Source organism: Dromaius novaehollandiae, chromosome 1 (genome assembly GCF_036370855.1).
Source record: "Dromaius novaehollandiae isolate bDroNov1 chromosome 1, bDroNov1.hap1, whole genome shotgun sequence".
Taxonomy (NCBI): domain Eukaryota; kingdom Metazoa; phylum Chordata; class Aves; order Casuariiformes; family Dromaiidae; genus Dromaius; species Dromaius novaehollandiae.
This window is the reverse complement of record NC_088098.1, coordinates 8355047-8382967: the sequence shown is the minus strand read 5'-3', so window position 1 is coordinate 8382967 and position 27921 is coordinate 8355047. Positions and strand designations below refer to the sequence as shown.

General features: G+C 38.6%; 1 protein-coding gene across 1 annotated transcript in view; it reads right to left on the bottom strand.

Moving 5' to 3' along the window:
* Positions 1–27921, bottom strand: part of SEMA3C (semaphorin 3C) — a 123678-nt gene that overhangs the window by 5010 nt on the left and 90747 nt on the right. Inside the window, exons 12-17 of the mRNA XM_026095034.2 lie at positions 23106–23328; positions 13039–13127; positions 10798–10839; positions 9356–9513; positions 5254–5321; positions 1863–1993 (exon numbers count right to left, since the gene is read on the bottom strand). Of these exons, the coding sequence (XP_025950819.1) occupies positions 1863–1993; positions 5254–5321; positions 9356–9513; positions 10798–10839; positions 13039–13127; positions 23106–23328 (711 nt within the window). The remainder of the gene's footprint in view (positions 1–1862; positions 1994–5253; positions 5322–9355; positions 9514–10797; positions 10840–13038; positions 13128–23105; positions 23329–27921) is intronic.

The following is a 27921-nucleotide window of genomic DNA, read 5'->3' as shown; positions in this document are numbered from 1 at the left end:
AGAGAGCTGGGACTGTTCAGCCTGGAGAAGGGAAGGCTCAAGGAGGATCTTATCAGTGTTTATAAATATTCAGTGGGAGGGTGTAAAGAAAATGGAGCCATACTCTTCTCAGAGGTGACCAGTGACAGGACAAGAGGCTACGGGCACAAACTGAAACACAGGGAATTCTGTCTGAACATAAGATGACACTTCTTCACTGTGAAGGTGGCTGAACACTGAAGCAGGTTATCTAGAGAGGTTGTGAAGTCTCCATCCTTGGAGATATTCAAAACCCAGTCAGGTTTTGACATGGTCCTGGATAACCAGCTCCAGCTGACCCTGCTTGAGGAGGTGTTTTGGAGTAGATGATCTCCAGAGGTCCCTTCCAACTCCTACCATTCTGTGAATGTTTTGAGTGTGAACTGGTTCATGGGGCTAATTTCCAAAGAACTCTATCTATATTGTTGAGTCTACAGTGTGCTATAAAAGTGTTCATAGAAATAGTATTACTTGGGATTGGTTCATTAGAATCCTATCTCTTTTCTTGCTTCAGACTACAGACAGTCCCAGGAGATGGTCAAATCATCCAAAGGAAGCAAGATACCATATCTTATTAAGTTATCCTCTGATTAGAAATGATGGTGCACATGTCCCTTTGCATATCAGCTGTGAAGTAAGAAGTGCTACTTTAATCCATTATGTGAGAATATCAGTGCTGGTATTTCTATGGAGGATTTTTCTTTTTTGCCACTGGATTTTGGTTATATGCAATTCTCTTCAGAATTCATTTAAAAGCAATTCTGTTCTTGTGAAAATCTTGAGTCAGATTTTGGGGTAAGATTTTGAGAATGCAGAGAGATTCAGCTTAGCTTGAAACATAATGAACCCTTTGGTTGTTTTATTTTGTCTGTTGCTACTTAAAACTTCATTGATTCTAATTTTATTTTTCTTATGTTCAATAATTATAAGAGAAGCATTCAGCTGAAGCAAGGAGTTAAAGAATTGCACCTACATTGCCAGGACGAGGCTTGAATCTTACCAGAGCACAGGAGAGAAACAGCAAAGAAAGATTCAGTGGAAGGCTTGTAAGTCCTCTCTGATATTGGAAAATAGCCTGATATGAGAGTACTGCTTTTCTGTATTTATAATCTATCAACAGACACTATATTACTTAATTTTTCTTTACAAAGGAAGTTCCTTTTTATTCATACAGTAACTGTCTTGGATTTGAAATGGATTTTTTCCCCTTTCATATTACTTAAGGAAGGCACATTCCCCATAAACAATCATATTGTATATTACAGCGCTGAAACTTGAGAGCCTTAGAGAGTGCAGTAATGGAAAATGTGATTGCACCGAAGTGGGGAAATGCTTTTATCAATACGTGTTCTCAGCTTGAACTACTTTCTTACTAAGAAAACCTTTCACATTTCTCCCCCTTTTGCCTTTTATCTCTTCAGTTGCACTGAGGGGCTACTGGATGCAGACTTCTTCCTGAACTTTATACAGCTTATTGCTTGTATGCCTACTTCCTCGGTTCAATAAGATGTCCTAAGTGCCGCAAACTTTTGTTCTGGCCTTAGTAAGATGTGAAGGAAAGATTCATTAATTAGTTTCGTGACTTTAGGGGCAGGCTAGAATTTTCTAATAGGTATTCTGCTGTGACAGAAGTCAGCGGGACTGAGGAATCAGATGCTATTCTAAAGACTCTGCCCTTATTTATGTGAGAAAAGCGCTGGTCACTGTCCTGTGTCTGTGCAGATTCTCCAACCTGCTTCACTGTAACCAGACTGTCTGATGAAAGACAAAAGCTATCTCGCCTTGGTCAGAGGAAGGGATTAGATGACCATTTAATGTCCCTTCTTACCCTTCTGAGTACTCACCTCTTTCCTTCTGTCGTTGTCTTTCTGTAGTAACCATTTAATAGAAGCCTGTGGAGACTTGGGTGTACATTCGAGAAAGGTGGTGTTGTTTTTTACTCCATACTGGACTATTTCTGCGGCATTTCTGTATGCTGGAAAGAAAAAGAGGTCAGGTCAGGTTACTGTAAATGATAGTTTGATACAAAAAGCAAGTAACTACATATTTGCACTATTAGCAAATATATAATTTTCAGGTCAGCTGAAATATGTATGATCCTGATGCTGGCCAACAATTAGTAATTTAAGACACAGAATTTTCAAGGAAAAGGAATGAAATGTGAAGAAGCATAGCTAGTTCCAAGTACCAGTGCTTTCAGTCAGGCATGGTCTGTTCTGAGAAAGGACACCTGTACCTTGGTAGAAAAATGTATTTCTAGACACTTTCCTGACTTGTGTCCTGCCCTGAAAGCTCTGCTGATAGAATAACAGAGTTCGGAGTATTCTTCTCTGAAACGTTCTTGTTCTCATAAGACAGGGTAACCTATCTGGAACTGTTCAAAGCGGAATGAGGTATTTATTCATACTTCACAGTTTACGAGCTGGGGCAATACAGCTGGTGTGACTCAGAATACAGCATGGCCCAGGGAAGGCTCTGCCTATCCCGGTTGTCTTGCAGTATCACAAGGAGGCAAAAGAGGGCAGACTCTACTCCTACTCATCCATTTCTGTTACTAACAAAGCAAGAAAAGGTCTTTGCTCTAAATCTGAAGTGCAGTGAATAGGTAGACAGGCTAGCCATAGAGACCAGGACAGATTTATTGCACTCCAGCAACAGAAAGGCAAGTGCCCGGGTGTACGTCATCACTTAGATTTATTGTGCCCCTTTATAGTCTCAACAGATGAACAACTGGCAGTTACCAATAGGAACTATTAGATGTTCACTGCTTTGCCCAAATAATATTTGTCTTGAAAACAATACACTTCCATATTTAAGAGTTTATATCATATATGAAATACAAATTCTATTTCTTAATTCAAGAGCAATGGATACAAAATAATATGAGAAATGGAATCACCTAGAAATATAAGATGTCTAAAATCAGACTGTTTTTATACAGTCATAAGACTGGTTTTCCTCATACTGTACTTTATCTCCCATTCTTTTTACCTTATTTCATCAACTGATATGTGAAATTGGAATCTATGCTGCTAAGAGGAGACTTTGTTTAGCTTTTGTCCTGTAAAGTCCTTAGCACATTTATGAAGCTGTACCAAGATCAACTGTAATTTTCAGAAGAATAGCGTGGAGAGATCTTGCATTCAAAGACCATAAATTAGCAAAAAAGCTTATTGGTGGACTGGCAAATGCAGTTGTGTGAAACATACTCAGACCATAATACATTTTTATTTTTATATACACTGGGACTAGGTATATTATGGAAATGCATTTTTATCTATTTAATTAATCAATACATATCTATCCTTCTTGCCTAGTCCATACTATTACTACTCTATACGTGCTAAGAAAGAGAGTGAGAAAGTGCAAATGCATTTTCCTAATAGCCCTAAGAAGTAACAAAAGCTTAACAGTATTAAGGACTTCACAGAACATTTGAAAAGCAGTCATACAAACCTCTTAGTTCTTGATGATCTATTTAAAAATAGAAATACACTAAAAATGCTCAGTTTATATGAGTTAAGAGATCTAAGGCATGCAATCTATCATGCTTAAAGCCTTAGTTTCAAAATTATGGTTCCTTATGAACTTGGATGATTTCTTGCTATACCTGACTTTCAGCCTTTTTGTCTTTTGGATAGATTTCATTTTTTTCTCCCGGCATAATAATTTTGCTATAAATAGCTTGAATTATATTTTGAATGTTGCTGTTTCTTGTTATCTTTTATTCCACTGGGTGAAAAAAAACCCCAAAAAACAAAAAAAACCCTGCCACCTACCTACACTATATCCCACTGCTGTCCTGACCTCACCAAAACATCCTTAAAAATTGCTAAAACATCAACCTATAAATAAATCCCCCTCAAGAAAAAACAAGAACTCTGTCTCACAGAAACTGGCCAGGTTGACACACTGGTGTCCCCTCAGCCCAAAAGCAGACAGTTGACATTCTCACATTTTCCAGGCTGAAACAGGAGACACCCACCCTTAGCACAGACAATGGGCTGCAGTCAGAGCACATGCCTGCAAAGTAGGAAACTCAGGTCAAGCTACTGTATGATTCAGAGCCTCAGCTTTAATGTGGGTGTCTCAGAGCTCAGGTGCATACCCTAATCGCAGGCTCATCTTTTGTAATCGGCTTCAACTTTAGCTAAGTGATCTGAGTCATGGGGAAAGACTGGCTGCCTCTTCAGATTGGCAGCTGGAGCAGGATTAGCCACATTCTGGCTGATGGAGCGTTGGCCTGCTGACTCCTGTGGTTTATTTTGTCCCAGGAGATTCCTCCAGGACCCAGGAAACCATCCGGATGGGATTATCATTAAATGATCTTTTCATAGATAACTCTTAAAGCATTTCTCTTTCATTTAATTAAAAAAAAAATCAATCAAAAATTGACCATGAGGTCTATTACTTAGTCTCCAGATGGCACAAATTGGAAGGCACTTTGAAATGCAGGCTGAAAAATGGAGGTGGGATGAGCTTGATTCTCTAATGTGTGCCCTTGGTCTGATGGGATAGGTTGTCACAGCCTTGCTCAGACATGCTCGGTTAAAAGGGTCTATATTGCCTTGCAGTATGTGTCTACTCCAACTAGGACTTTGGCCATATTTGACTGCTGTCAGTCAGCCTGGAGTAGATGGGGAAAGAAGTGGCCAAGAGGGGCAGGGCATTGGCCCCACTGTCCACCCTCACTGTGAGCAGGCTGACTAAATGGTTGTACAATTGGAAATAAGGGACTTCATTAAAAGATTTGGAGGAATTTATTTTTCTGCGTGAGGGTAGAAAGGGAAGAATAATAACTCAAAAGGCAGGGCTAGGATGCTGTATCTTTTACCAGCCTTTTGCTGAAGGATGTCTTCCAAAATATAAACTCTCCTCAAATGTTCAGAATAATCCTGAGGCCCAAGACTTAAATGCATTAAGGGGCATTAATAAAGACTGAAGGGATTTAGAAGTATAAAAAACCTTGATTTCGCTGTACCTGTTTCTAGTCAACATTGTCAGCTTCTCATTTTTTATATGCTGTACCATGGTCCAGCATTTTATCATACTTACGCAGGTTTCATGTAAATGCAAGGAAAGATGTTAAAATCAAAACAAAACAGAACAAAAGTCAGACTTGGAAAATAATTATGCTTTACCAGTAAACCACATAGATAATGTGAGTGATGATGAGTCATACGAAGGAAAGCCGTGTGCTCTTTATATAGCATGAGGATTTCTAAATTACAGTACCTTTCAGGTTGAAACCTCGGCACTGAGTCAGAGGGTTTCCATGTCTCACGTCTTGCCTACGACTCCTCCTGGAATATTGTATAAACACAAAATGTTATTCCAAGATAGCTACACTGCAAACAAACACTTTTTTTTTACCCAGATCCAATATTAGTGGAAGTTTTCATAATCTACGGTGAGTGTGCTTAACTGTAGGCAGTACACTAAATGCAGGCATACAGTGAAGATACTGTTTCAGAGAATAACCAGTTTGCAGAAATTTGTAAAACTGTTGTACTTTTGGTAAGTAAAGAAATTTTGCAATAGAAGTGTAGAGATGGAAAGGGTAGAGCTGATACAGAAAACAGACAGAGGTTCACTGATGCAACACCAGTAATGCTCAGAGCCAGAACCCTGAGCTGGAGGCCTTCATAACAGCAAGCGCCGAAGCAAAGGACTCATAAGTCCTAATGCTCTCTTCCATCAAACTGACAGAAGATGATGCCACAGGGAATGTTCCCTTCTTGATTTAGGCACCTTATTTTTGGTTGCATACCTGCACACTCCTTTTTTTTTTTTTTTTTTTTTTTTTTTACCAGCCCTTTCTCTAAAAAGTGATTAGCAGTACTATATTTTAATTTAGTAGCAGAGAGGCTGAGATATTCACCCAAAATGGTGGAGAGCTGAGGTTCAATTTTGTCATCTATTTTAGGGTATGTGAACTTTTTTGTTCCAGAAGCTACCCAAACTTGTAAAGTCTCAGAATACTTCCCAATGAGACTCTGTTCTATTATTTGGATGACAGATGCAAAATCATGATCCTATAGCAAAGTAGCCAGGGAGCTTACTGGGATGAGGAATACCAGCATTTCAGTCCCTATGGCAAAGAATACTCCATACCAAATACAATTATAGAGTCATTCAAACCCTCGCTTTCTCTCTCTTGCCTCCAGACACTTAATAATTCCTTGAAAAATTAAAAAGAAAATCAATTGAAAGGACTGATGCACATTGAGCCTTTCTATAGTCTAGGGAATAAAGGTCCCAAACCCCTCAGATGGAGATGTAAACTGAATCTACATGTCCCACATTCTAGACAATGGTCTAACTGCTGCATTTCTTGGTAACGGGGAGGGTCTGCAGTTCTTCCAAATGTGTCTTCCAGAAAATCCTCCTGCTTAATGCATGTATGTAAGGATTCCTAGCTTGCGGATCTCAGTGAAAATTAAATGCAATCAAGTGCCAAGCTGCAAAACATTGCCACAGCTGAGTTGATTCAGAAACACACAATAGGATAGTTTTATGTTCCTAAAGAAGTTATAGGTGAGAAATTAGATGTCTAAATACATGAGTGATTGAACTTCTCTGGACTGATTCTTGACTGAACTAGATAATAATCTTCCCTTCCCTTCCTGTCCTGTTCTGTTCTGTCCCATCCCAACTCTCCCTCTCTCCTTTCTTCCTTTCTGTTGGTGGGGGATTTGCTACAACACTGTTTTAACCTGTTCCAATGGCCATTCTTCAAAAGAGAATACTTCACTCTCATTTTGAAACTATCACTTCCTTCTAGCCACTGCATTCCAAAATACTCATGTTGGTAAACTCATTGGCAATAGCATGGCTCATAATCCCCATCAGAGACTATGGATCACATTTGGGATGCTTTTATGAAAATGGCAAAGGGGAGATGATTAGGGAAACCTCTCTTCCATAACTGAACCTCATCTATATCATGCTGACAACATCTTTCAAACAAAAAAGGACGTAAGCAACTATTCCAATTATTTAGCGCAGCAGGGAATAAAATCTGGCTCACTCGAAATAGCACTTCTCTAGGAGGTCATAGCTCACAGAATTCAATATATGAAAATTTAAAAGTTAAATTTTTATTCTCAAGATTTGTTATTTTGTTTGCTTAATATTCATAAGTTAGTTCAATATTTATCAAATTCAATGAAAAAGTATATTTCTAATAAGCTGTACTGCAAAGAGATGCTTTTGGGATATGTAATAGCCATATTTTCAGCTACGCACTAATGACTTACGAGATCAGAAACCATAAAATGTCCCTAGAGGTCCAGTACTGCCGAGTGAAGGGTGATGTCTCTGTGGCCCCATTATATCAGGCACTGCACAAACACTGAGAGACAGCCCTTATAATCTCGTGTCACCTGATGCTTCACTGCATTGTTTTAAAAGGACCCATTTGAAAGGCGATCTTTCAAAGGAGTAATTTCTGACATTCAAAGTATATTTTTAATGCTTACCATCAAAAATTCCACATTATGACTTGGGATCTTAACCGTCATGAACTGTATATGTGAGTCAAAGGGGACAGTGAAGAATTTCTCGGTGAACTTCAGGATCCCTATGCTACCATGAGTTGCTCCACGCTAACAGAAATGACATGCCTGTTGCATTAAACTAATTCTATGAGTGTAAACTTACAGTGTGATATTTATCTAAAAAAAGAACAGAAATATTTGGTTGAGATGATGATGTTTAGAAAATAAAGATATGGTCAGGTGTTTTGAGGCAAAGCAGCCTAGGATGAGGAACTACAGTAATTCATGGAAGACAAGTGGCAGGAGAAGCAAATGAGCAAATACATCTAGCAGAAAGATACTAATGTCTAGACTACGGGATTTGGCTCTAATTACCAATGTTTTCTCCTTCATAACCTTCTTTGTTAGATAAAGGGACAACTCATTTCCTTACCATCTAAAAAACAGATATTTTTCCATACTTGTAAGTGTTTATTTTGGTTTGACATAAAAAGCAAATTGCAAAAAAAAATGTTAGCCACAGAGCAAGAAGCTCCGGTGGAAAAAAACTATGGGGTTATAATAGAGATGGTAAGGAATGCACCGGAACCTGCACAGATTGGGCATACCTGACTGCTCAGTTATGTCTTTCAGCAGCTATGCTAGTGTGGGAGTTGGGTGGCCTGAGACTCAAGGAGTTTTCTTTTCTTTCCTTCTGAGCTTTGTTTCATGGAAGAAAACAATTGGTTCATAGACTGGAGGCTGAACAGGCGAGCTAAGTGAATGTGATACACAGGCCAGGTACTTCGTTACATCTTTTGCTGCTATATGGTAAGATTGTAGTTTGCTTTCTAGTCTGAAATAAGGGATGATTCAAAAAAACTTCACAACAGCAAAAGTAATCATCTTTAATCCCAAGGATGGCATTGCCATAATCTGGCTGGCTCATCGGAGCAGAGCCAAGCTTTGCCTCTTATTGTCTACCAGCTCCCTCCACTTTGGTAAAGGAGTAAAGCACATTAATGGTACTCAGCCTTGTGCATTTGCAGCTTGGGTGCAAGGATTGTGTACGGTGGCACATCATGGGTAAAGCCTGGGCATGTATCCAAAAGGTTTAGCTCTTCTGGGGTAATACTTCATCATACATTATACAGCTTTGTTTGTATATGCAGTGAAATCTTAGTAATACAAGATCTCACTACAGCCCCCTGCTATTAAATATTTCCCTTGGGAGGAGAAAAGAGGCTCCTGTTTTGCATAAGAATTACGAGATGGACTATTAGCTATTGTAAACTAAAGAGAAATTGCTTTCCCTGTCTGCTTTAATGAATCTCACATTGCAACCCCCAAATCTAGCAGGCATTGCATTGAAATCAAATTTGCCTAAAACTTCTCTGGAAATAGTTCTTCTCAGTCAGGAGTAAATGAAGAACAAAAAAATAAATTATTCCTCAGCCAGCCAGCCAGCCAGATATTTTGCTGTATTTAGGAGGTATCCTAATTATATACATAGTGCACAACTGAATTTAAACAAAGGGAACAATTACATTTCACTGATTTCACGTGCATGAAAGAGAAGGATTAATATTTATGATTAGGGAATAGTCCCCCCCCCTATTTTTTTACAGTCTTACTTTAAACATGAAAAGGCAAGCTCTTTAGCATATACTGCTTTAGCATGTACTTCTAGGTGATGTACAACACCAAGCACAATAGCCAGACAGGTATTGTTTGTACATGCTCCAGAAATGAATGACATCCCACCTCTATATCACATTACATGGCCCCAGGGTACATAACAGAACAAAATCCCCCTACTTTCCTTGCAGACTTCCCTGGGCTGCTTAACACTGACTCACCTTTTCCCTGTGGGATAGAACCTGGAGCAGGAATTGCCGTCCCAGGCGCAGTAAGGGTCCCGGGCTAAGCAGCAGTCAGCACAGGCGGTCCCATAGATATGGCAGCGATGCAAGGACACCTGGGTGACCCCCTCATCTGAGCTCACGTACAACTGTTGCTGTATAAGGAAATGGAAAGATTTATTTCAGATGTGGAACTCAGTGGAGGGGCTTCACCCAAGACGCAGCTCACACACCTAAAAACCTTTCAATTAATTTTGGAACAAACTCAATACCAAGAGGGGAACTGCTAATATATATAAAGCTAAAATAAACAGAAACCTCCCAGGTGAATAGGCCTATAATATTTCCACCTTCCTGCTAGAAAACACTTAGAAACACTGAGGAATGTTAATGTTTTTTTGGACATTGAGTGTCATTGTTCTGTTCTGGGGCAGACAGGCTGAGTTAATAGTGCTCAGATTTGAGAACGTGGTTCTTATTCAGGGAGGATTATTGGATCAAGCCTTTGAACTAAGTATTTTCTCTGCATATAGTCACTTTAATAAATACTGTGCAGCGCTCCTGGTTGGCGTCTCCAGTGTGTAGATTTCCAAGGCATAAAACCTAGAGATTATGTTGGAGCTTAGGGCCAGATTCTGTTAGCCTTATATACCTTGAAGAGTAAGCCAACAGAATTGCTATGGTAAATGAGAGCTTTTGCAAAGGAAGTTCCAGTGAATAGGCCATCATCAGAGTCGGGGCCAGAGTGATTCTTTTATTCAGAAACAATTAAACAATATTTTTGAAAATACAAATTAATCTTGAACAAAAACCTAGAAACTCCCCCATTGTTTTGCCATAAAACTAACAAATTACATTGCGTTTATATTAGTGAGTAGTCTTCACTTGTTAATAATTTTGTAAAATATTGAGCAGCATCTTGTTTGTAAAATTACGGAATACAGATTTTTAGTTAGGTTTTGGCTTGGCTGTTCAACATTTCTGTAAGAACCCTCTCAGCTATTACGATCAATCACATTGCCACCATTATTACTGACTAGTCAGACAAGCACAATTTCACCGTAGGCCCAACATGGTCTTTTTTGCATAGACCAGACTTCCAAAGGAAAATTTCAATTTATGAGTAATATAGACATGGGAGGACAAGTTTCATCACATAGTGCTTTTTTTTTTTAACTTGCCCAAAAGGAAAAAAAAAAAGAAAGATTGATAATTTCAGTGAATTGCAAATAGCAAATAATGAATAAAAAATGTTTAAGCCTAGTGGCTCTGGGGCAGACACATATCTATGTAAACTTCAGTGAAATTTCTATGTATTCATCAGCTGAAAATTTTCTGTGTGTATTTAGTATGATGCATCACAATTAGTCTTTTAATGTCTTTAAGTCAATTTTGTTCTCAACTAATAAGCACTAAGTAAGCATTTCACTTTTCTTTACCTTTTTAGATGAAATCTTCATTGTTGTTATTGGAGAATTACTCTGAAAGACAAAATTCCAAACCACACTGATAAAGGCTCTCTTGTTAATACTGTCCCAACATTAAAATCTGAAGTTTGATAAAACCTAAGTCATATCTAAGTAAACTGTAACTTTGCATATCTTGGAAAGGTATCATTCACTCCTACCCATTTTTTGCTATTTTCGAAGCTAAAAAAATGTCATAAATACAACAAATATCTCCTTGAATGTATTGGCTGAATTAAACTGTATCATTATTCATCATGTGCATCAACAAGTTTCTGTACACATCAAGTCAAACTACATCTATATTACATCACCAATACAGGAGAAATATGTATTTTCAAGCCATCACTCTCACTTTATAATAAGAAACAATGTTTGTTCTTTGAAGTTGATGATATGGAAAAATTATACAATAGCTCATGCATATTTACCACACGATCAGGATAAGAATATGGCATATATCTTCTACACATTATCTACAGTGCATACAGTTTGGTTGCCATCCAACACATACTTTCAGTTTGTCAGTGACTTGCATATTAAAAATGGTGTTTGTATGTTACCGAATGTTTGTTTCAGACAGGCGGTCCTGGATACTACTGTATGTCATCGCTGGAGCCTGTTACTGTCTGTGCCCAAACCAAATGCTAAAGAACTTGAAAAGGAGTAATCACATTCGCTGCCTTAAGAAATTGAAACCATTTATTCTCATGACACAACTGATAAAAGATGGTAATAAAAATGTTCCTCGTTTTTTGAAGATTAGTATTTGCTCAGTCACAAAGGAAAGCCATCATGATGGGCCAAGATTAATTGCAGTGGACTGCCAGCACAGCAAAGAGGCCAGGACTAAAGAATCTGCATGCAGCTCACATGGATTGGTAAAGGTTTGGAGGGGTTTAGAGCTGCTGTAGTGTTTCACGACTGAATGGTTAGGAGACCCAAGTACAGTTCAAATGCAATATTGGATCTGAGGCCACATTTTCCTTTCCCTGCTTCTACTCTAGAAATGAATCCGTGCTTTGCTTGTGCTTGGTATTTGCTAGCACAAAGCTGGGGATCTCATTCCCCCGCTCTTGGAGAGAGTCATCAGCAACTGCCACCCTACCTGTATACCCTACCAAGCTGTATAGCTTGCCATGGCAGAGGTGACAACATCATGATTTTGAGGATTTAGGATAAAAAAGTCTCTGTGTAGATGTGCAGGAACTAGGTTTAGGGTCAGGATTCCTCCCACCCAACCCCTCTGCTTGCTGTGTTACTTTATCTTTCTGTAAATGGAATTAGTAATACTTGGGTGAATGGTACTCTTTATGTAATATTACTCACCTATCTTTTTTTTAAAGAGAAGTCTTCAACACAGATCTAGGAGGAGTGCTTATGCCTTTATGAGGGCTAACACAGAGAGTGTTCCCTTTCACAGAGAGATCGTTTTTGCTGCCTGTCTAGGTAACAAGGCATAAACTTTCCTTTTTTGTGTCCCCTGAATGAAAAAGAGCTTGACAAAAAAAAGCCCATGACAAAATCCGTAACTAAGCTTGTAGGTACATGCTACCATTTGCCCTGATATTGCCTGTTAAAGAATAGCTCATTCAGAAATTTGAAAGGGCTTTTCAACATGAAGGTGAACATTTCCTTCAGGTTATTAAGCTGCTACATGCTAGAATGATTGACAGAGGCTATTTTGTTATTTTTCCCTGTAGTTGTTTATGTTTCTTTTCAGCTTATGTTGTGTTAAGCTTGTAGCTTTTTTTACTCCAGAGACATGTGGCTTTGAAGTACTGGAGTTAAGCAAAAACAACACTAGTTCACTTCAGTTTTGCAGCCCAGAATCAGAAAGATTATCAGATAATCAAAAGTAGTCGAAAAATCTTAGATTCCATCTGTAAATAGCGACAGCCTCACTATGTGATGCCAATGATGAAAGCCTCCTTCTGGCAGCCACTATAACATGACCTCTTAAAAATGGGATTATCAAAATCCTTCAAGCCAGGATAACAACAAAAAAAAATACTGGAAAAGGAGACCTTAGCCTAGCTATGGTCTTCATAACAGTAGACATTTTTTATTCCTCTTTGGGAGGGTATCAAGCTGACAGTGTGTGCATTCACTTGATCTTTTATGAAGTCATAGTTGCCCTTGCCAAAGTCTTTCAGAACAAAACGTTTGTGTGAACATACACATCGGAAGAATAAAAGGAAGAGCAAGCCAAACCTGAAAAACCTCCAGCTCTTCTAAAATGAGTTCTCCACTTGCAGAGAAGTTAGTGGGTAGGACAACAACTTTTTGAACAGTTCCTTGGTCTGGAAAAGATGAGAAAAAGTGAGACTATGTGACAGAGAGTTGGGGGGGAAAGAAGAGCAGGTCATTAGCAACTAAGAAAAAAACAAAGCAAACCCTATAATATGCAGAATGGTATAAAAAGATGTTCATTAATTTCTGGGGGTGGAGATCAGAAAGAACCATGAGATGATCCCTTTACAAGTCATAGACTGTGGATAACTTGAACATGACTATACACAGTATTATTCTCATATACGACCTTGAAGAAGTCAAGATTTATTGCCATTCTGGTTATCATTCTACCTCAAAAGACCAATCAAAAATGGTATTTGGTGCTGTACAGAGACACAGAGAGAGGCAGTATCTACCCTAAACATCTTAAAGTAAAAACATGACCAGATAAACAGGCAGAAATGAGCTACTGCAGAATTTAATATACATCCATATTCATTAATAAATTATGACAACTGGTGACATGAAAATTAAATATTCCAAATAATAACTCAATGTAACCCTAAAAAGGTAAGAAGAAAGCCTTTTCCTCAGAAAACTTGAACAATAAGTCCTTCACATAGCAGTAGGAGTTATTGTTTTGGTCCATGTGGAAAACAGAAGAGACATGGTGAAGATTCTATAGCTACTTTTTTATGGTTGCTTTGTGTTTTGACCCCCCAAATCAACTCAATTTGAAAGGGGTATTGAAGTAGAAGTAAGACAGATGGGGAAATGGCAGTGTTTTTGCAAGGAAGATGTGCTGAGTGGTCTCTAAAGGGATATTTGTGATTAGTTTGCCAATCTTGTTATGTGGAAAGAACATGAGAGATAGAGGGGTCAATTTGTGAACACATTTAAAGGCTGAGACACATTGAAATATTACTGATGTGACAGAAAAGGCAGACTGTGAAAAATCACAGGGACAGGTATGAGGTGATAAAATACTGAACAGAGAAAGTAATTTTATTTGTTAATTTTTGAGTCTTTTTATTTGGAAAAAAGCAAAACACAAAGAATTCTTCTTGTCTGAAAGGACTGGAAATTAGTCTGAGCAGAATAAATCTATTTGCTCAGTATTGATTCTGAGGAATGAGACCAAATGGTATAGATTCTGTTTTGCCTTCATAGGTTTTATGAGCAACATAGACTTGTACGGTTAGTAAAACATTATTACAGCGCAATACATGAAGGTATCTATGTGTCTTTTTATGAATTCATGACTGAGGAAAGGAAATTTCAGCTTCCCATTTGGCAATTCATGATGTTGACAAAGTAAACTGAAAAAGTGTGGTTTTGCTTTTGCTTTTAAGGTCAGTGAATAAATTCCATAGCTGGAGCTGCAGGGCAGGTTGGTTTTAGTAAATAATTTACATCTTATTTCCCTGGTGGAAGGTAGCAAATAATCATACATTCTCTTAAAAAAAAAAAAAAAAAGATTACAGCCAGAATATTCATATGTAATGATCTGACCACACACACGGAGCCCATTGCAGTAGTTTCTTATTACCAAAAAAAAAAAAAAAAAGGAAAGGGAAAGAGAAATTGAAAGCTGTCAAGATTTAAAAATGTATAGCTATCAATTGTACATGCTCCGAGCACATTAGGCATGAATTTTTCAGGAGAATTTGTTCTATGGAGAACATTTATTCTCATTATACGATGGCACGATAAACTAGTTCCTTCCGAAGAAACTTGACTGAAACTAAATCTTGTGATAACACAGCTGTGGTCTAGACTGGGTGCCAGTATTAGCAAAGCTATGAGAACTTGAAGGAGATTTACTCACTGCCAGGACCCATCGAAGCTTTAAACTGCTGCAGATCCTGCCGTATTTGGAGCTAAGGAGAAGCACGTGCATGTGTGCGCGTGTGTCGTTTTGCCTCTGCTAAAAGGAATCACCTACTCACAAATGTACACAGCCTAAGTCCTATTTACTTCTCCTTCTTTGCCTCCCTTTCTCAAAGTCCTCTGTCTCTTTACCATTAAACTATATCATCAGAAATGTCCCACCGGCAGTGCAGGGAAGGAGTTGCAGCCTGCTGTGATTTTTTCAGCTGCCTGCGAGTGTCAAGTCCCTGTGACCCTAACTTGCAGGGTACAAAGCATGGTTGACAGCGACCTTACCTGCAACGGAGAGTTAGGCTAAAAAAACCTCAGAAAAACTGGTTTCTTTCAATAGTCCATTAGTGCATGCCACACATTTGAGATTCCTATATCATCTTCAGCGCTCAACTAAAATCAGAACCTAAGGTAAGATTATAACCTGGGCAATGGCAGAGAAAATACTGATTGTGCCCGAGGCCAAGCCCTTGTGTCCTAATAACCTTTTCCATTTGAAAACCAGGTTCCTATCGTCCTTTTTGTCACACCCTGGCAAAATACACAGAGTTAATGACTGTTTACCTCAGACTCTATTCCCTTTGACTCAATGTTTTACCATTCCCTTCAACTCAGTACTTTACCATTAGGGACAGATTCTTGCAAAAAGGAACATTCAATTGTTTCAAAGGAATTAGAAAACTTAGTATAACATTTTAAGTAAATATTCATGTTAGAGAAAGTAGGCAATAGAAAGCTATTCATTAAATAAAACCACTTGAAGCAAGGAATTCCAACAGTTACATATATTTTTATATATATATATATATATATATATATATAAAAATGTATATTTATATATGTGTATACTTCCAATAATACCTGCCTTGCAGGCTATAACTCTCCGCCTCTTTTGAAAATAATTTTTCTACCATTATTCAGTCCTTTCATTGATAATGAAGTACAAATATTTGTGCCTAGAAAATGCATCCTACTCCTTTCTCAGTAGTACTGAGGACTCCGTTGTAAGCACAGTAGCTGTCAAAGCAAGTCACTTTTATGTGTTCATGCCAGAAGGCTTATGGTACACCTCAGTTTTGCTGAGAATCTTATTTGCTTATTTCCTTTAATGGCAAGGCAGCAAACTTAATTCCTGGGTCAAAAGGAAGGTTGGAAAGCATGCAGTAATGCGCACAGGAGATATATGCAAAATCGCAGTGCTCGAGATGTTTCCTAGCATATTTCACAAGAGATAATCTTTTGTGTTGTGAGCCAGACATAATGGATCACTGAACAAGTACCAGTCAAATTTTTTCACGTTTAGGTCAAAGTGTAAAATTATAAGCTAATCCAGTTCAAGTCATAAAAGTAAAAGACAATTTCCTTCTCCGTTTACTTATGACTTCAAGAAATTCAGTGGAAAACAGTTTTACATTGCTGTGATTTCACATAGTCATGAAAAAGCTATTGTGTCTGCTCACCAGCAGTGCAACACTAGAACGGACCAAGCAAAGTGGCGGATTTATGCTCACCAGCTCCCTGACTTTTCACCTGGACCTGTCTGCAGCCCAGCTTCAGCCCAGCAGTCTGCGAGTTTGACAGGGGAATGACAAATGAAAAGGAATCTCCCTCAAGCTGACAGCAAGGTGACAAGGGTGACTAATAATGACTGTTTTTGTGTTTCAGACCTGCTTGAACCTGCGGTCTCTGAGCTCTCCATGAGCTGGAATGTTATTGAGATGACATCCCCCCACGAGCACCGGGAACGGGGGACGGCAAGGGCAGAAAGGGCAAATGTCCAGTAGGCTAAAAAGTGGAGTAGAGGGTACACAGAGTGGAAAGTAAATGAAAAAAAAAGGCAGTGTTTGGGGAGGGAAGAAGGAGAGACAATTAAAAAAGAAAAAGAACGAAAACCCCCTCAAAACACAGCACATGATCCTGGGCTGGTATTAGTCAGCTTAGCTTCCTCAGCACCAGCTGAACTATGCCTGCTTACACCAATTCTTGGTCCGGTTGGCCATAGATAATGGAAAAGGCAAAGCTTAATGAACAAGGCAAAATACACAGCTGCTGAGCTGGAATACAGCAGTCTGAGTTTAAATCTCATTCTGTGAATCCCTACTAACTTTTCTTTGCCCAGTCCAAAGTGAAGACTGTAATTGTCAGTATTGCCAAGTTCAGAGAGAGTGAGGGCCTCTCCATCCCTGAGCCATGTCACATGCGCAAAATCAACAACAAATCAAAAAACTGGCTCTTCCACATCTTAAAAATCATGCCTGCAATGGACACCAACTGCTGCTCTGCTGGGAGCTTTGCAGAAAGGCCTCCCGTGGTGATCCCCCTTACCGATGTGTCAGGCAGATTTCTGGAGTTCCCTTAGAAAACCCTTAGAAACTCCTTATACCTGATGACTGATGGCAGCTGAGCCAAGCATATTTTGGTCTCTAATCTGACTGGAGCCTGACGCAAACAAATAAAATAATGAAGAAAAAAGAAAGAAAAGAGTTTAAAGAATGCTTAAAATTGCTCTACTTATAAAGTTTTCAGACACATCAAAGCACCTGCAATTCTGGCAGGTTAGCAGCCAGGGCTGCGAGCCAGCTCTTTGGGTCTCTGCTGACCTTGTGTGGCTGCTCAGTCAGGACTCCCAGCACAGCCACTGATCTTCCCTGTGCTTTAGTTTATTTGTCTGTAAAAATGGGCATATTTTTTTCCAGCTCATAGAGTTGCTGTGAAACGGGGTGTGTAAAGTCATTTCAAGCTATGTCAAAGAGCAAAAAGGCAGGTAGAAGCATATAAATAAGCTAATGCTTGAGGGCAAAATTTTCACATAGCCCCAGCACAGTCAAACTTCTGGGACACACTGAGAGTTTGAACACAAACTGAACAGGAGTAACCCAATAGATGTAGAAAAGCCCTCTTTAGATGTCTTCTTAAATGGCCATGAAAAAGCTTTGGATGAGTTATCACCAAAAATTTTTGAATGACTCGCCGAGTATGTGCAAAAGGAAGGAGGAAACTCCGTCTGCTGCCCGTTGTGTCACTGTTGTGTAACACCATTTTCCCAAGCTTGCAGGCACATAGCTGTAGAGAGCAAATTTGTGGGAGGCAAGCCTGCTCTTCCGACCAGATTACCCATCTCTGTTAGAATCGGTAGCTTATTACATAATTTTGTCTATTCCACTACTGGAGACTACCGATGTCAGCACGGGTTAGTTTTCCAAAAGGACAGACATCATGTAACAGCATGAAAGGAATATTCTCGGGATTTAGTCACATATGTGACACAATATTAGAACCTTATGCTCTGAAAGCACTTACTGCATCCAGACTTTGAAACTGAGGATTGCACCAGAGAAGAAAAGATAATAAGAAACATCGATCAACCTCATGCAACATCAGATACATGTGGCCCACATTAATCATCTGACTAAACCACACAGAAATCTGAAGTGCCTTTTCACAACAGTAGCTTAGATCTCTTTGCAAAAAACTGTATCTCCATCTCCTATCTTGATGTCTAGGAAGTGAAAAAAATATTCGTGCCAGTGGCTGTTGAATGTACCCAAGTTTGACCCAGATATTTAAATATTTTCATAACACCAAGAGCAATTAAAAAATAATCACAGTCTTATGGTTGTGCAGTCTGGGTGTACTTTGACCAAAGGCTTTCCTACTACAAGCAGTAGGTGGCATGCTTGAAAAATAAATATTAATCTCAGGAGAATGTCCTCATGCTGCTTTACTGCTGTTCTTAAAACCCAAATGAAAAACAATCTACTAAAGGATAAACTGAAAAAAAGTTGGAAGCTTGGTTTCTTTAGATATAACTGAGCTGAGTGATTACAGTAAAATTCCAGGGTGAATAAAAAGTGCTTTATGACTGAATCCTGGCCTACCACAGAAATGGGATGAATGAAGCAGAACTCTAAACCCAAATTCCTGACCTGAATATGTTCTTACTCATTGCATAGGGGAAAGGTATCACCAGCATTATCCATCTCAGATATGGAAATGAGTCATTACATTGTGCCCAAGTAAATTATCTCTCTGGTTTCTATTTGAGAGGGGAGAGTATGTAACAGTCTTCTCTTGTAGCACTTGCTATAGCTACCTACCGTTAAAGAATCACTGCTTTTCTCCTTTAAATCAGCTCTATTTCAGAGGGGGGGTGAGGAGATTCCTTTTTGGGTGGACTTTGGATAGACTTAACAAAACTGGCAAGTTTTGTCAAGTGCTTTGGAAGTCTTCAGGTTGAAAAGCACAGAGAAAATAGATCGTTATCGTCTGAAAGGCTGTGTGGAATGCTGCAAGAACAATGTCTGTCTAAGGGATTTATTTCCTTAGTTTTGTAGCTGAGAGAGGGGAAAAAAAAATCAAATGTATCAGCTCTTGGCATGGACCAGCCCCTGCGGGTTCAACACTTTTGTCTGGGGGCGCAAAGGAAACACTACATTTAGTCCACATTGATGTGAAAAAATGGCACAGCTGCCTATAGCCGCCTATGCCATGGCTACACGGTGGAAACCACCGGGGTTCTTAGAGCTTTATGCGACTGGTATTCTTCCCTTGCGTTCAGGAACTGATTTAATACCGAGTCTATAGAGGAGGACGAAAGGAAAAGCTAAGCATTTTGTGTGCTCTTCATCTGGCAAGACATAAAACACTCCGATTTCAAGCATGAGACAGGTCACTGACAGTGACAGACACGGCTGGCAACATCTCAGTTCAGCGGCGGTAACTCATCAGCAGAGCTGAGCGCAATTGTCACCAGGTGTCAAGTCCCGTGCTCTGCGGCTGTGGGCGCCGGGCTCCCAAGGAGATTATCACATGAAATTCTCCTGTACAGTGTGGTTTCTGCATTTTCCAGGATGAAATGACACCAAAGCAAATCCCTTCTGCATCCCTCTGACAGTTAATATCTCTGTCGAATCCTCTCGAGTCTCACAGAAAGCACAGAATAAAGAAAACAAGTTTCTTCTCTCAGTGGCTGAAACTCGATCACTTTTATTTACAAGGGCTGAGAAACGCAGTAACTTTCATTGCTTTGATTTATTCTGAAGAACTTGGAAGCTGTTAATGTCTCAGGGAATGTCCCTGCTTGGAAAAAAAAAGTGACTACCCCGTCTCAACTAACAAGAAAGCAAGCGACAATCCTTTCTTCCAGCGTAACCCAGAAGCTAAAAGCAACAAATATTGTAAAATGTCAGGGGCTGCAGTTTACCTATTTGTCCCATAATAGACCCTGCGCTGATATACAGAAGAGGATTAGCAAAACATAGGCACAAGCTGAGGTATGTTAATGCTTTTAATGAACCATTGGTATATATGTGAGACCACGCTGGTCACTTAACCACAGCCGGAGGCTAATCAAACTATAAAATTAAATGACCTGTATTTATCTCTTGAAGTAGGGTTTTACAAAAGGCAATTTATCAATTAATTATCAATCAATATTAAAGAGTTAACTTGATTTTTATCCAACACGCTTGGTTTCAATAGATATTTATCTGGAGTATACGGTATTTAAAACACACGCTCCTGCACACAGCACCATCACTTGTTGGACTTAATTTTTGAATATATTCTGCAAATTTTAGGTGGAAAGAATCACTGAAATGCTGAATATCATTACTGTACTTTTTCATGAGCATTTCATACTTACCACTTTCCTGTATTAACTGTCACTACTACATTAAAAATCCTATAATGGCTGGAAACTTGTATGTCTTCTCTTTTCCACTAGTCTTTAGTAGAATTTTCCTCCCATTAACATCAGATGTCTACACAACATTTTAAAACAATGGCACTAGTATATAAAAAAATACCTAAACTTTCATCTGAAAGATTTGTTATAGCATGCCAAACTATTTATATGGCAAAACACAGAAAACCAAACCTTCTTTCTTATTAAGGCAGAGTTCTTATAGAGCTGTGTAAGAATGGTAGGGTCAATATCTATTAATAATTCTAATATTTCTACAGTAGCCTACGAAGATTGTTTTCTTCACTTCTGTAGGAAAGAAAGAATATGACCCTAATGGATCCAAAAATCAAGAACTGTAGCTGCATTCCTTAAAATAAAAAGCAAACGTGGTTACATGTTGTAGGGGGAGAGGGCAAAGCCAACAAGAATTCCTTTTCCTAACTAGCTTAACTGGGTAGTTTTCAATGGCTTTTCAAGTAAAAATAGGATCAAAAAGATCTTCAAAGACATCTTAAAATTAATTTAGCAGCTGGCAACAAATATTCCCAGACCAAAAAATGACCAAATTCCTACTGTAATTCATTACTTAAAGCTTCTTCTATCATAACCGTGCTTTATTGTGCATTAACCATGACTCACCATACAGTAAATGGAAATCTGGTAAAGGCTGGACACAGGAACATGAACAGAGTGTTTTTGTTTTCCTGTGAGCTTCAGGAAGTTATCTAGTGCAAACTCCCACTGAAAGCAGGTCCAATTAGAGTAATTTGCTCAGGACTTTGTCCAGCTGGGTTTTGAGTCCTTTGGATCTCCAAGGATGGCGAATTCACAGCTTCTCTAGGCCCCTGTTCCAGCATTTGACCATCTGATAGTGAAAACATTTTTTCTTTATATATAACTGGAATGTCCCATGTTTCAACTCGTGTCCATTGCCTGTCATCTGTCCCTGTGCACCTTCGAGAAGAGTCTGGCTCTATCTTTTCTGTGCCTCCCCTTAGACAGTTGTAAACAGCAATAAGGTTAGCCTTCTCTGAACAAACCCAACTGCCTCAGCTTCTTGGTGACCAAGACTAGCTTGGTGGCCCTCAACAAATCTGGTTCCATTATGTCAATGTTTTCCTTGTACTGGGATGACCCAAATGGGACACAATACTCCTGACACAGCCACACAAGTGCTAAATGCAGGGGAAGAATCTCTTCTGGCAACCCGCTGGCTGGATACGCTTTTGCTAATACAGCCCAGTGTGCAGTTGGCCTTCTTCAACACAAGGGCACCCTGCTGACCTTGGTGGTTGGAGAGGTATTTTTTTAAGAAGAGTGAAGAGAATTTCCTTTACTCCCAGCCTTACAGAAGCCTGATATTCTTGAAAGGTTTTTAGCATCAGCTTTCTACATCTATTATATCACGATGGTTAATCTCAACCCCGCGAGACTACAAGGTGAGTGTGCTGGCAGAAATGGTTATTCTATGAGAAGAAAACAACCAGGATCTCCGTAATATGTGAACCATAAAAGTAATGAGAGCCATCTTGGTAATTATTTTCTGATGTTCAGAGTTATATTTATTCTCCTGGAATTGTCTTCTTTTGTGCTACTTGAAATCATTTGTAGCAAAAGATTAGCGATGAAACCTTTGTGCCTATTGACCTATCATGCTCTGTTAAGCCAGTGCGTGTTTCAGATGTGAATGAATCTTAGGGTCTAGCCAGAGTACTACTCTACATGTCTGCTTCAGTCAGGAGAATGTGATTCATATCAGAATATTTTGAAAAATCAAATTTGATCAGTATGAGAATCACTTGACCTGTTCCTTTCAGGCTTCAGAAGCATAACACCAGAATCAAATTTGATGTAACTAAAAGCAAAATGTAGGTTATATTAGAAAGAAATTATTTTAGAAAACTTGGATCAAATTCTCCGTGTCCACTACTGCTGGAACTCCAACTATTTGTTTCTTTTTACTCTGCTAAATACTTACACATTTTTACTTTTTTGTGAAGTTGTTTCCGCCTTTGTAAAATGCTGATCAGATTGTCTTTCTCTTCAGAAGTAGCTTACACAGCATATATTAAATAATGATGAGAGTATACAAAAGAATACAAAGCCAGATTCTGGTCTTCTTACTAAAGTTAGAGAGCATCATACTCCAATAATGCTGGTGGAATCACATTGCAGACAAACCATATTCAAGATGAGTATTATAATTTATATCAAATACAATACACACTAGTGTTGATTTCTGTCTCCAATAAAAACCATGTCAATATATTATATCTGTTGTGCATAATTAAGATCTGTAGGAAACATAAAATGCACAGAAAGTAAATAGAGAACATAATTTGTGGATATCTGTAGACCTTTTTGTAAACAGAAAATATGCTTACGCAAACACTTCTGAAGGCAATGAGTTGTACAGATTGGAACTGATTGCAGTTTATAATGCTGTACAGGAAAATTACTGTTGCTAAGTTTGTCTTACCTGTTCCAAGAAACAAGACATGATATCTTCCATCAGCAGCATTCACACGGTCCACAGCAATCTTTGTATACTTGTAGTCTGTTCCTATCCGAATGATTAATGGCCTCTTGTGGATTGGATAAATGGGATTAAACATCAAAGGGTGATTCCTGATGAAAGTCACAACATCATCTGGAAACTCTTTGGTTGTCCGCATATTGGGTGTGAAGGCTCCTCCTGGACACTGTAAGAAACATGCACAGTAATGCTTAATAATACTTACCATCTATCAGAGACTTTTCATCTCCAAGCTATTTACAAATATTGACTGATAGTTGACAAAGTTCCCAAAAGAGCACTTCAGATGCTGTCTGAAAATAATTATACTCCAATAATGGAAATGAAGTACTTGAATAGCTATGCTTTGAACTCCCATCAATTCAGATACAGCAAATGCAAACATATTTTTGCACTATTAAAATCCAGGTTGATGGCAAAGATCCATACTTCCGGACCTATTTCCACATTCTTTATATTTCCATATGCTGCTTGTTGTAAAAAAACCCAAGTGATTGGTGTAGGAAGATACCAAACTTTTGCAGATGGTTAGTATAGTATTAGTACAAGGCCAAAAGGTAAAATCTATAGTCTAATTGTAATTTTGTCCGTCAGAAAAGACTTCAAGGAGCTACCATGCCTTAGCTTCCTTATTTTCCCCATTATTTTGATTATGAGACCGTGAAACAGCCTGTCACTCATCTTCAACTGAAAAAGCAAAATTATAGGCTGGAAGGGGGGTGGGGGGACCATGATGACTCCCTGGTATGTAAGAAAGCTGACCATTCACAGGATCTTGTCTACCATTTCCCTGTGTACACAGCGAGCAATAACAGAGGTCCGTGAGTACTCCACATGTTTCTTTAAATGTAATAAAGAACCATCTCCATTATCAGGCCTGAGGCCTTCTGGACTTCATAAAGTTCAATTTATGAACTTTAAAGTTCATAACTTTAAAAGTTCAACTTTTAAAGTTCAAAAGACTTCAGTTAAATTTTATTTAAATTGATCTTAGAAAGCTCAGGTGGTAAGTGAGAGTGAAACTAAAAGTAAACAGAGTGAAAAGAAATCAGGAGCAACGTCCGTAACTGCTCCACTGTGCTGGACTCACTGATGGTAATTTACATTGCTTCTTCAGCCACTGTTACCCCACTTCTCATTGATGCTCCTGAACTCCCATTTTCCCTCTTAGTAGATTTATGAGCCATGAACCTTTCCTCAGAATATTAGAGCTATACAGAAATGTTTCAAAAAATATTTTTATGGTTGGAAAATGCTGATTTGTTCAATCTGAAATATTTCATGGAAATGTGTTTATTTCAATGAGGACCATTCTTAAGTCTATGAAGGAATTTCTGGTCAAAACCACAGACACAGAAATAGCTAGTAGCCTAGGGAGAGATTCACCTCACCTGACTTCTGCTGTCTTAAAGTCAGGCATTTATTCTTAGTTAGCCATCTAGGTTTCCTCTATAGTCAGTAATTCAGACTAGATGCCCTGCTTTTAGATGACTAAAATTACATAAGATGAATCATACCCTGAGAGACTAGGAAATTCACTGGGGATATATGAGTCATGTGTCCAACCTACCTGATTTGAACAAATGTTAGAAACTGGGTCTTCCCACCCCGGGGGAGCCCTCTAACCGCTCGGCAGGAGTGTCAGTTTTACCCTCACTGCTAAAAGCTGTTCCGTTTTGTGCACCTAATTAACTATTCATTCGGCAATACAGGGAACCAAGTGGAGAAGAGACTTCAGCTTCACCCCAGGCTTTAGCAGCAGCTTCTGTCTCAATTTGTATTTAATTATTTATACAAAGTGGGACTGCTCTAGTAGGAATTGCTTAAAAGAAAGTGCTCTGGCATAAGTTACCTTCATCAGGAAGAACCAGGACTCCACTTAAACATGGGTCTCTTTTCCCAGCTGAGGTCCTTGACAGTTGATCCTTCTGGACTCTCATTTTTTCCTGAGAGTTTTGATTTAATTCTCATTAGAAATGACACCAAATGCCCCTCTGTGAGTGCTCACAAAACTGAATTCTTATTATCTTGTTTGCCCTGCGCCTTCCCTCTCTGGAACTTTCATCCGCAGTCTTCCAGGAAATGTGTGGAGCTATCTGTTCAGATAGCAACCAATGCTTCGAAGTGAACTGTATTCATAATTTTGGGGGCTATCAGTGAGATTATGCTTTTCCATAGTGGTCTGCTTGACTCCACTTCCAGCTCCGGAGTGGTCCTGTTTCGCTTGCAGTCCAGATCAACCTTTCTTCTTCCAACAGCTCAGTTGAAAGAAGACTTTCTCTGTTACCATCTATCCTCCCACCATTATTGACTTGGAGATCTTAAGACATTTGCCTGTGATTTCCTGCACAACCAAATGCCCATGCTATGGTTCACCCCAGTATGCCCATAAAAACTCAGATATAAACATTACATGGTTGTTTTGAGCAAGTCCTCAGAAACTTTCTTCAACCCATTCATTCGTTTCTTATGTCCGGTGTAATAGCACAAATATAAACCAATACAAACCAAAAGGTGTTACTGAAGTACACCCTAAGCTATCCCTTTCCTGGAGGGATTGAAAGTGCTTCCTTCGCACCTCACTCAAGGCCTCAGCTACACAAGAATTTTGTACACAGTTCATCACTGTGCAGTTAGATTACAGAGGGAAACAGAAGCCTTTAATTTACAGTATATTCTCCAACATGCTGTAGGTACAAAAACTATTTCTGTAAACTCTGAAAAATGGAAACTATCCTCAAACATCACTGAACTTAGTAGGAACCTGCCAATTATGTAATTTTTTTTCCATAAGTCAGTTTAGCTTGTGGAGAAATAAGAAACCTTTGGTATTTAGCGAAGGGCAGCCAAACACTGCAGGGTTGATTATGGCCAAATGAACATATTGCTTTATTCAATTCTACCGAAGCTATACTGAAGTCTTTTCAGTATTTATCCAATGTACGGCAACCCAATGAACATTCACTTCCGTCCAACAGTTTAGTATGAATATCTCTTTAGGCAACTATAAAGTAGGATTTTCCATGTTATAAAAAAATGCATCCCCATCTAGTCCAGTGTCCTAGAACATATGTTCCAGAAGAAAGAAGCTCCTGTCCCACAGTCTTCAAGCTTGGATATTCGAAGTTAAGCCTTTGAACACATCTTATAAGCACATAAACATACATATCCTGATTTTTATATATGCTTCGACATTTGTGAAAAAAAGAGTTTGCTCCATGTGGAAAACAGAGGAACTTTTTGGCAGTGAAAAAAAAAACAAAGCTAAACCCCAAAGAGTTTCAGCTGGACAAAAAATCAGATCCATTCCTCAACAATGTGCATAACTTCTGTTCTGAGATTTAATTGTGACCCATAACTAATGATATGTTTATAGCCTGCTATCTGGTCCCAGTTCTTTTTTATCTGATACTAGACTGTCTAATGTAATTTTCTTTTGCTTTGTGTGTGAGCTTTGGTGTGAGCTATGAGCTAAGACTTTTCTTTTTCCCAAATTCAGAGCTCTTCAGCATATCTAAAAAGTTTAGACAATTTCTGCTACCATGTTAAATCCAACTGTGAATTTTCTTTTTCACTTTTCATTGTGCTGCCCAGTTCCTTGAGGCCCCTTTGGGGCCTCATAAGCTTCTGTGACATGAACCAAGAATAACACGTCAGTGATTGAGAAAATACATACAAATATAATATTCTGAAGTAGCAAGAAACTGAAATGTGACTAATCACAAGAGCATGAAACTTCCTGTTTAAATGGACCATTTATATTGTATTATTGTAAACTTTAAACTTAAAGTCTCAGTGAACTCATGAGATTAGAGCTGTGTGGCCAAGAAGAATGCTAGCATTAGAACTAGATGGAATGTTAGTATTGATTAAATCTAGAGATCTGGGGATACAAAGTTCAAAATCTTGCAGCCAGTAAAAAATGGACTAAAATGTCATGAAGAACTGTGTGAACAGGGAGAGCTATTACATTCATCTGAACATTAGTGTACAAGAGAGGGAGAAAGAGAAAGAAGAACAAAATCTACAGCACAAAGAAGAAAATGAATGAAATAGTGATGTGCTTAAAGGTTCTCTCAACTGGCAAAATTTAAACAAAATGTAATTTCGTTGATGAATGGAGAAGCAACAAAGCATTCATGTAAAAAAAAGCAAAATTAGAACTACATAGTTCTAATTCTACATAGTTGAGAGCTAATTTATGTTTTTGTAAACATTTATTTAATTCCAATACATAAGAAATTGTAAGAGGGGTTCATGAGAAACAATGAAAGTCCACACTAACCCACTTCATTTAGGAAATAGGAATTTAGAGAAAATCCTAGAGAAACTTCACAGAGTCTTCACTAAAACTGGAAATATTAGACTTGGTACTTGGTACTTCTGCTACATCTAAATTAAGAACATGGCAAATAAGTAATTAAAAAAAGAAATAATAAAAAAAAAACCCTACATCAACACTGCATTTGAATACACCATAAAGCAGGGAAAAAAACCCCAACATCATGCTTTTGTTTAAAAAACCTTCCTAGGACAATTTTACAGACCTTGAAAACAAGGATAGCTCTCCTGGCTTTCAGAATCTATTGGATGATTATCACGACCCATGAGGCAGTGAAAAAAAGTTCTGACAAATTTTCAAGGGATGCAAAAAGCAGTCTTACCAAGAAAGGCTACTATGAACAGATTGTCATGACAACTCCTCTATTTCCCTGTCTCTTTTCTAGTATTCAGTACCTGACAGGGTTTAGACTCGGTC